Source organism: Perca flavescens, chromosome 17, assembly GCF_004354835.1.
Source record: "Perca flavescens isolate YP-PL-M2 chromosome 17, PFLA_1.0, whole genome shotgun sequence".
NCBI classification, from domain to species: Eukaryota; Metazoa; Chordata; class Actinopteri; order Perciformes; family Percidae; genus Perca; species Perca flavescens.
In genome coordinates, this window is record NC_041347.1 from 28620165 (window position 1) to 28630694 (window position 10530).

Consider the following 10530-nt stretch of genomic DNA (forward strand, 5'->3'; position numbering starts at 1 on the left):
GATTTAGCAGGGGGGTTAACACTTTTGCAAGGCACTTTATCCGTGTCACATTCTCATTAGGGGCTGAGCCCCCATAGCGGTCTGATCCTAGAATCGCCGCTGACCGGCACCTACTTTGTGCAATAACAATAAAGTTAATTTCAAGTCCAGTTATGTCAATGAGGGTCCTCACCCTGTATAGAAAGCGCATGCGTGATTGCACTCGTATGACTGCATTGTCTAACTGTTGCACTGCCAACAACTAACAAAAATGACACTTTTAGTCAGTAATCTTACTTTTGTTGAGTGTTTGTGTGGATTCAGAATTCACCTGGTGTTATAATCACTCCTTAATATGTCCTTGGGTTGTGTGAAGGGCGCTATATCAAAGTTATTTGTTATTAATATGTGTGTATGAAGTCAATGTACACATTATTGTTGTGTTAAAATGGCATTTAAATGACAAGAACTGCTATAGGTGTGTGGTGTGTTTAAAGAGCTCGAGAGATAAAGAGTAAAAGAGAGAGAAAGAGGGTGAGGAAGTGGGGAAAGATAGAGGGTTGCAGACAAAGAGACATGGAGGACACGTAGCCTATGTATTTGATGGCATGAATGTGTGTGAAAAAGAAATATAAACTAAACTGTAATGACACGAAATTTCCACAAGATGACGGCAGAGGACTGTGTAAAGTGTTTTTCAGTCAAGGTCATCATCATTATGTAGAACACAGCGAATATGCTTTCAATATCATTACATGTTGGGTTATATATGATATCTATTATCAATGCATTTAAAGACCCATGCCTTCCTCCTCAAAGTCCTGGATGATAGTAAAAATACATTTTATTTTCTATTACGCCTATTTTATACTTTTTTGCTGGTCCATGAATTGACCAGTAAAGCCGTTTTCCATCAACGCCAGAGCAACACGCAAGAGAATATGAACTTATGTGTAATACAAAGTATTTGTTATAGTATGGAATTCTTAAATGTAGTACCTTTGATGTCCTCTGGACGGCAGGTAAGGGCCTACGAACATACTCTGTTACACATGTAGCTAAAGAGAAGAAGAAGCTTCAATGTGAGTGGAGGGAACTTTTTTTTTAAGCATGAAGTGTAAACAACCAGCAGTTCGTAACGTTTTGAGTTAATGTAGCATATTGTCGACGTTATTCATTCGACCGACTATTTCACAAGGCAAAACGAAAGGTTTGTAACCTAGCTACTGTCACTGTCAGTGTTTTAACGGAACATGTAGCTAGCTAAGTTAGTTAGGACGTAGCTAAAATGTCAAAACAAACCGCACAGTTTAAGACATCATACATGGGTGTAGAATAGTTGGAAAATTAGCTAGCTAGGCACTAGCTAATTTTTCAGCACACAAAGCAGTTTCAATAGGCGTAGTTTTTCTTCTATTCCAGTGTAACTTTAATGGGTGGTAACGTAAGTAAAGAGTTAGCTACGTTACATATTAACGTTACCCGTAACGTTAGCTAGCTTACTGTTAACCTTAGTAGCTAACGTCAACTCTGACGGTTGGATTATAGACGTTGGGAATTTGCAATACAAAGTACTGCTTAGTAGACCATTTGTATGCCGACAAATGGAGTTTGAAGTGGTGAAAACGAAACGGCGATAAAGTTGCACCACCACAGTTTATTTGGGAAGAAAATATTGTTTAATTCAAATGTTATGCCATATGTAGTGCATTGAAAATACATATTCAATAATTTATTTTGGTGATGATTGGACAGGAGGAGAAGAAATTTTTCTAATTTCTATCTACTTATACCTACAAAACACCTGCATGCTTGTCAAATGTTTGACTGAAACAACCCAAAGAAAACAAACTACCTTGCTGTCACCCTCACTAATTCTTGCTCTGTTCCTCCTTGCTTTGTTTTAGGAAAGAAATGAGCGGAGAGGAATCCAGGAGAGGCTCATGGAGGGGTGGGAGCGGAGGATGGAGGGGACGAGGAGGCGGTAGTAGTAGTGGATGGAGGGGAGGAGGAGGAAGTGGTGGTGGTGGTGGTGGTGGTGGTGGAGGAGGATGGAGAGGAGCTGGGAGGGGAGGAGGAAGTGGTTATGGTGGTGGTGGTGGAGGAGGATGGAGAGAAGGTGGGAGGGGAGGAGGAGGAGGATGGAGAAGTAGACCATGGAGAGGAGGATCAGCAGGTGGAGGAGGTAGGGGAGGAGGAGGATCAGGAAACAATCCCCTCAGCAGCCAGAGAGGTGAGTTTGATTTTTCATTTTTCCATTTAACATATTTAGTAATTACCTTTTAGGGTTATAATGTATTTTTATATATATATATAGAAATCTGCAAAAATAAATTCCTTTTTTGTAGAGTATTAAACAAGGTGTTCTAGTTTGCTGCATAATAAGAAGATTTGGGAGAAAAACACAAAATGAGCAGAAGACAAATTCAATTCTAGCATCTAATGTTTTTTAAAATGAAATTGTGCATGAAAAGCTGTGTCATAATGTACAATCCTACTTTACAAAAACCGCCTGTCTGCCTCTTAAGTCCTTTGTCAGGCTACTCTAGATATATCGTGTCCGTACAAAGGATGGTCCCTCTACTTCACGGAAGGTATGTGTGTTTTTTAAAGCTCTGTGTCACATGATGATAATGCATGTTGTAGACGCATATAATGGTCATGATCATGTAACCTTTTCTGTGTCTGTGATATACATGTCTTACTATGTCTTTTCATGTGCAGGCTTTATAGAGAGCTCACCTAGTGTGGAGAAGATCAAAGTGTTTGAGAAATATTTCACTTCCAAGATTGAACTGTATGACAAGGTCAGTCTGTCTGCTTGTGTAACTTTCTGTTTAATAAACTGACCATTAGGGTTAACATTTCTCAATATACTCTATCTATCTATCTATCTATCTATCTATCTATCTATTATATGCATTTTTTTTGCAGGGAAAACCATTTTTCAAAAAAAAAAGTTTCCACTTTTTGTTGTGCTTTATAAATGTTTGCTATGTCAGTTAAAAGGCGATTTACTGTTTGTGCACAGGATGAGATTGAGCGTCAGGGCAGTGTTCTTGTAGATTATGCAGACTTGACTGGAGACAAAACCGTACGTGAAGCGCTTCCTGATCTGACCACAGAGCTGAAGGAGCAGCCAGAGGTGATACTCAACTGTTTGGGAGTGGCCATTCACCAGGTACAAACACACAGTCGCTACTAAACACATATGATGTCATTTGCAAGTTACGTAATTTATACTACTCTAAAGTACTCTTAATCCTTTTAATAAATGAATAGTACATGTTACGTGTGTTTCCTAGGTGTTGACTATAGATTTGGAGAAACAAGCTGCTGAGCTGCAAGAGGAAGAGCTTCCTGTCGCTACACCAATCATCAACATCCCCCACATTAACGCCAGGTAATGCACACAGTGAGGCACAATCAGTTGTATGCTTGACACCTGTACAACTGCCAACCATGAAGGAAGATTGCTTTATTTGTGTGAATCATCAACAGGCTGTATAACTATGAACCGCTGACTGCGTTGCGGACGTTACGTGCCAGTGTGTTTGGACGGCTGGTGTGTGTAAGGGGAACAGTGGTCAGAGTGAGCAACATCAGACCTCTGTGTACCAGGATGGCCTTCAGGTGCCTGGGCTGCATGCACACACAGTCACTGCCACTGCAGCATGGGAAATACGCTACACCTACCAAGGTATGCACACGTTTTTCCTTACTCTTTCCACAACTTTGTTTTCACAAGTATGTATATATATATATATATATATATATATATATATATACGCACACAATATTCCTTCAGCATACACATATAACCGTCTTTGACATCATTATTTAGATTTACTGATTCATTTGGCACTTTTAATGTGTGTGTATACTCTCTTCTTTTATCACGTAGTGTATCCAGCCGGACTGCCGCAGTCGTACCTTCGCCCCCAGCAGGAATTCCCCTTTTACTCATACTGTAGACTGGCAGATCATTAAGTAAGTATATCATGTGCCTATTTATACAATTGAACGATCAGCAGTGAAAAACCACTCATGGTGAACTGAAATCCTTGTTGCAGTTGTTGGTTAAAGAATGTAATGTATTGGCTCCAGCAGTGGTCTTGGAAAGAGGTTTTGAACTTATGCTTTCTGATGATAAGAAAGAGGAGGCACTATTTCAATTTAGGAAGGCTGCTTACCTGAAAACTGCAAAAATCTAAACTTTATCCTCAGTGGCACACAATGTTGTTGCATGTTATCTCTGCTAAAATGAGCAAATATTGTGAGAAGGTCCCAGCTTTTCTCATAAAATCTTCTAATGCCAAAAAAGTAGTGCATCTCCAACCCTGAGTCACCATTTACATACTGCATTTGAAATGATTTTTTTTTTTTTTTTTTTTTTTTTTTTTGTGCTACTTCAGGGTGCAGGAGTTGATGGGCGGAGAGCAGAGGGAGACTGGAAGGATCCCGCGCACCGTGGAGTGTCAACTGACATCCGACCTCTGTGACAGCTGCGTCCCTGGAGACACAGTCACTGTGACAGGGATAGTTAGAGTTACCAGCGATGGTACACACACACACACACACACACACACACACACATACACATTCTAACCAGGGTGGGAGGTGAAGTTTGGAGTAAGTTTTTGCCTTTTACTGGTACTTACTTAAATGTATTAACTATATTAGTATATCTACACACACACACACAAACACACACACACACACACACACACACACACACACACACACACACATATACATATACACACACACACACACACACACACACACACTCTATAAGCCTAGTACCATATTTAGGTACCATAATTCTGGAAGCACACACAGAACACTCTTATTATTTTTTCTATGCAGGTAGTTCCCGGGGGAATAAGGATCAGTGCATGTTCCTCCTCTACCTTGAAGCTATTTCAGTCAGCAATACTAAAGGTACTGAAGCTTGTATATTTGTACAAAAATTATGCGGAGCACTTAATGTAATACAACAGAGCAATAAGGTTTTTTTTTTTTTTTTGCTTTTAATGTGTAGGTAAGCAGTCCAAGTCAGGTCAGGGATCACTTGAAGATCGTTCTGGGGGGGAGGAGTTCAGTCTGAAGGAGTTGTATGCCATCCAGGAGATCCAGTCACAGCCTGACCTTCTGAGACTTATAGTACAGTAAGATATTTATTACCTACAATATAGCCCTGTTCACACGGGATTAGTATTACCTGGTGACTTCTAGTCGTTTGTAATAGTTACGGAGGTTGTCTGTGTTGTTAATCTCGTGCGAATCAGCCATGTCTGTAATTTGGCGGGGTCGTATATTTTTTTTAGTTTTTAGTTTCCTGTGAGCCTTTTAATCCCTTTCGCGAAGACAGATATGGGATCGCGGGGGGGCTTGTAGTTTTCATACATCCCAAACCACAGAGTTTGAACAACATGGGCGTTGTGGGAGAATTTACTTTCTTTTCTTTTCTAGGGCTGCATCATTTATTGTTTATTCATTGTCCTCCTGATGTCAACTTGCACAATACCGCATCATGAAAGACTGCGATTGATTGCACTTTGAGTATAGTAACAACGTATTAAATCATTTTTTGTATTCCTATTTGGCCAAAATGGCCACTGTCTAGATGATCAAACCTTATGATGTAGCTAACAAAATGACTTCTTGCCCCAACTAGTCTTAGGGATCTTGGAATTTGTCTTGCTGTTTTTCATTAATCATACACTTCTGGTTAGTGTTATGCATTTCAGCCACACATGGCTGCTACTGTGTGTGTAGGCGTTTAGTCCTTTTTAGTACTGTTTAAACACTGTGCTATAACTCAAACCAAGATATGTAACACTCTGATCTTCTCGCCTCTTTCAGGTCTTTGTGTCCTGTCATCTACGGCCACCTGGTGAGTTGTGCGATCAAGAAAACCAACAGCATTTTCATCAGAGGTTACAAAGGGATGACTTGGTTGAAAACAACATGTCATTCACACCTCGCAAACATCATTTTCTGTCATCTTGATTTGTCAAGGCTAAGATCATGTGTTCTTGTGTGTCCAAAGCTGGTGAAAGCTGCTCTAGCCTTGGTGTTGTTTGGAGGCAGACAGAAACACACTGGCAAGAACAGCGTCCCAGTTAGAGGAGACCCACACATCCTGATGGTGGGAGACCCTGGACTGGGGAAGAGTCAGATGTTGCAGGTAACACAGAAAACATACTTTAATAGAGCAGTAATGTCTGGCAAAGATAAAGTGAAAACAGTAAAAATTGTAATTTTGTTACTCTTTACCTGAGGTTGTAATTTACATTTACTTCCTGAAGCTGTAATATATGAAACCAGTTTCAGTGTGTAAACGTAAACTTCATATATATTTATGTGTGCTGTGTGTGTAGGCAGTGTGTAATGTGGCTCCCAGAGGAATCTATGTATGTGGCAACAGCACAAGCACCACAGGTAAATTGTCTTAAAAGTACTACTCTCCTTAAGCTAAGGTGGTGATTACTCTCTGGGCAGTTTTCCAGGTCTGTTGCAACATAATCAAGTTGGGAATTAAATATTTTTTATTTTTATTTTTTTAGGACTAACTGTGAGTTTATGTCGAGACGCTGGAACGGGGGATTTTGCTCTAGAGGCCGGAGCCTTGGTGCTGGCTGACCAAGGTAGGAAATAAATTGGAAACATTGCTTTAAAAAAGTGTATTTATACCTGTGTTGTGTATAGATAATGTAAATTGATTTATTAGTCCTTTCATTCAGTGCAGCACTGCATCTTTGTTCCCCAGGTTTTAAAAAAAGGCTCAAGGTGTCAGACAAACTCCTCACCTTGCATAGGAATTTAAAAAAACAACAACTGGGGTAATCAACAGAATTGGAGATCCACACATTGTTATCTCTCTACCTGTTGGGGCTGCAAGCATGCAAAACTGCATAGAAAACATGTTGGGCTTTTTCGTCCATCTGTCATTCCTGCTTGTTTCTTTTCTTTTTTCTCTTCCTTATTGTCTTCTTCTACTGGCCTCGTTCTCTTTTCATCCTCTTTCTCTGTCTGTTCCCTTTAGGCCTGTGTTGCATTGATGAGTTTGATAAGTTGGGCAACCAGCAGCAGGCTCTGCTAGAAGCCATGGAGCAGCAGTCTGTGAGTCTGGCTAAGGCTGGAATAGTTTCCTCTCTGCCTGCAAGGACGTCAGTCGTAGCTGCTGCGAACCCCATTGGAGGACATTACAACAGAGGCAAGACTGTTTCTGAAAATCTGAAGTAAGTCAGCTCACGGTACATTGATTGTGTTTTTTAGTGACTGCTGTCGGATATTACTGTATATCTGTGTAAATATACAAGTGGTTAAGTTATATTTACAGCACTGCATTCTTGTCTTCAGAATGGGTTCAGCACTTCTCTCTCGATTTGACGTCGTCTTCCTCCTCCTGGACATCCCAGATGAGTCACATGACCGGCACTTGTCAGAACACGTCATGGCAAACAGGGCAGGAAAAGGCAGAACCAGCAGCGCCATAGTTACCAGGGCTAGCAGTGATTTAGAGACCTCCATCCTGCTAGAACACTCAGACATGCCGCTGTCTGAACGTTTGCAGGTAAATACAGTGGACCATACTGAAGGAGTACAGTGCTATTCAAGATTAACTTTATTGTCCCACTGTCAAAAATCATTTGTATTCATGCAATATGTTTGTTTCTGTGTCAAGATCCCTGCAGGTGAAACTGTAGACCCCATTCCAGTATGTTTGTTAAGGAAGTATATCAGCTACGCTCGCCAGTATGTCCATCCCTCGCTCTCTCCTGAAGCAGCAAAGATACTTCAGGACTTCTACCTGTCACTGAGATCTCAGGCACACTCCTCTGATTCCACACCCATCACCACACGACAACTTGAGTCTTTAATTAGACTAACTGAGGTAGGTTTCTGTATGTTTGGTGTGTTCAGTGTGTTCACCCAAAAGCAACATGGAATGGATTAAGATACTACATAAAATCTTTTGGTTTTCTGCTATAGTTTCAGGCTCAACACTTTTATGTGTCTAACAAAAGGAACCATTTTCCCAGTTGTGCCCCAGTACTTATGTGGTTAACTGTGTTTTTGTTGCAGGCAAGAGCCAGGCTGGAGCTCAGAGAGACGGCTACCCGCAGTGATGCTGAAGATGTTGTGGAAATCATGAAACACAGGTGACACTACAGGGGGCTTTGTGTATATTAGGGCTGCATCCAACAAAAGAGAGACAAATTGTCATCACAATTTTCTAAAACCCAAGGTGATGTTGTTAAATTGCTTGTTTTGTCCGACCAACTCTCCAAAACATAAAGATATTCAGTTTATTAAGACAAAGAAAAGCAGAAAATCCTCTCATTTCAGAAGCTCAAACCAGAGAATATTTAGCATTTTTCTGTCAACAGATTGCCGTCTTAATTGTTTCAGCTATGCTGTGTATTTGTCACTTTCCTTACATTTAAAGATTTAAGGAGAGGATCTTGGATTTGCAGAGGTAACAGTTTTCCACAAGTTGCTCCCACCTGTGTTCTTGATATTCATTTGCTGCACAATATATAGAATTTGTTTTTAAAACTTGTGCACATAGCAGAATACCCATTACAGAACTGATAACTGTGGTCATGTCAAGTAACAAAGTGATTTTCACTAAATTGTGTGTGTATTTTTGTTTTGCAGTCTGGCTGATACATATTCAGATGGGCTGGGCAACCTGGACTTTGAGCGCTCGCAGCTTGGATCAGGCATGAGTCAGCGTAGCGTTGCAAAAAGACTGGTCAACGCACTGCACATGCATGCTCAGAGGACCAATCAGAAGCAGTTTGACCTACAGATGCTTCGATCCATCGCCAACAAACTGAACATAAAGGTGAAACTGAAATACACATGCACTAGATGAACAGTACCAAATGAAAGGCACAAACACCCCCATGTTATTCTGACTAATCTAATCTGTGACTGGGACTGTCATCCAAATTTTGCAAATACGGTAGAGCTCCTTTATCGAAAATTGAGTTATCAACTTGCTTAAGAACGACACATCAAAATTAAAATGCTGAAATAGAAATACTGGTTAAGCTAAAACACACCATTACTCAAGGTTGCATTCCGATGCTTACTACTCATAAATACAGTCAGAGCCATTGAACAAACTCCTATGAAAAAGAGATGGAATTACAGAAAGACAGTAATTCTCAGTAATTCAGGCCATGAGTGAGTGTTGAATACATGCAGTAAATCCTGTTCCTAACACAGAAAACACTATCACTAAACTTTGGTTAATTCCTTTCAGGTGGTGGATTTTGAAGGTCTGGTGAGTTCCCTCAATGAGCAGGGTTTCCTGCTGAAGAAAGGAGCTAAGCTGTACCAGCTGCAGACTGTCTGATCACTGACAACTGCAACAGACTAAGAGCTGGGTACCTGCCTCATCCTGCAGACCTCGCTAAAAGGTCAGTGTTCAGCATAACTGAACTGGGTCTCTTTCTGTGTAAGAGGGGGAAAGGAACTTGATGGGGAGTTCATTATCCAGACCACTTTCACCAAACCTCCACCCAACAGACTGCTGTGAAACCTTTTGAAGAGACTATAACAACCACAGCAACCGACAAACACGGGACAGATCATCTAACTTACTAAAACCTTACAGAGGGCATCTCTCCACAACCTTACAGCGACCACAGTTTTCCCCACGACCACCAACTTCCTGCTAAAAAGAGGAACCGACTCCATTAGACACACCACATCTCTGCTGAACTAATCTGCATTTAACTACACACAAAAAAGGTGCAAACTAAACGTGGTATGGTGTGACTTGGCTGTAATTGCATCAGTTAAGTGAGGCTTCAGACATTACTCAAGGCTTCAAGAAAATGTAATTTAGTTCCCCACCTGTTGGTTCAATGATGTGATGTCTCACAGATGCCATTATCTTAATAAAGATATAACATCTTTTTTTCAGAACTAAAAAATCCTTAAAGTCGGGTACACTTTCCTTTCAATGTACATCATTTTACAGTACATGGTGACTGTTTCAAACAACAGTTGTAGTTGAAATTCTTTTTTTCAAAGTAAGCTCGGTCTTTGGCGCACTAAACGTCTGAGAGAAGTGCTGATGTACTTATATTCGATAAATACCTAATAGGTGACTATACTACCTCACTGTTGAGTGTTTTATTTTTCCACACAGATGACTTTGTTGTAGAGAGACTTTTTTGAATACAGTTAAAATTATATTTTAGAAGTTACTGTTATCTCTATGTCACTATAAAAAATAAAAATCGTATGTTTAGTAGCTAAATAAAGATGGTAATTGTTTCCTACGATGTGGTATTAAGCTGGCAACATATTGTTTTCTAAAATATAGACTTTTGAATTACGTGTGTGTGTGTGTGTGGGTGGGTGGGTGGGGGTGTGTCCGTGTCCTGTTCTATGTATCTCAAACGTTCTGTATTGTCTACCGTTTCTGGTTTATTTCTCGTATGGTATGCACTTTATTAGTTTACTTTAAACATTAAGTTATTTAATTTCCTGTAAATCTCAGCATTTTTTTTTTTTTTTTTT

General features: G+C 40.2%; 1 protein-coding gene across 1 annotated transcript; it reads left to right on the forward strand.

Annotated features, from left to right (window-relative positions):
* Positions 1–2127: 2127 nt before the first annotated feature.
* On the forward strand, positions 2128–10355 carry mcm8 (minichromosome maintenance 8 homologous recombination repair factor; the record flags this gene model as incomplete). The annotated part of the gene is made up of 20 exons (XM_028603147.1): positions 2128–2212; positions 2508–2573; positions 2704–2786; positions 3011–3160; positions 3285–3382; positions 3481–3679; positions 3884–3969; positions 4395–4540; positions 4849–4923; positions 5024–5150; positions 5848–5878; positions 6035–6172; positions 6366–6426; positions 6552–6632; positions 7031–7226; positions 7348–7561; positions 7673–7882; positions 8074–8150; positions 8650–8839; positions 9263–10355. Coding segments are annotated over 20 exons (2406 nt in total), but the record flags the coding sequence as incomplete, so codon positions are not given.
* Positions 10356–10530: the final 175 nt, after the last annotated feature.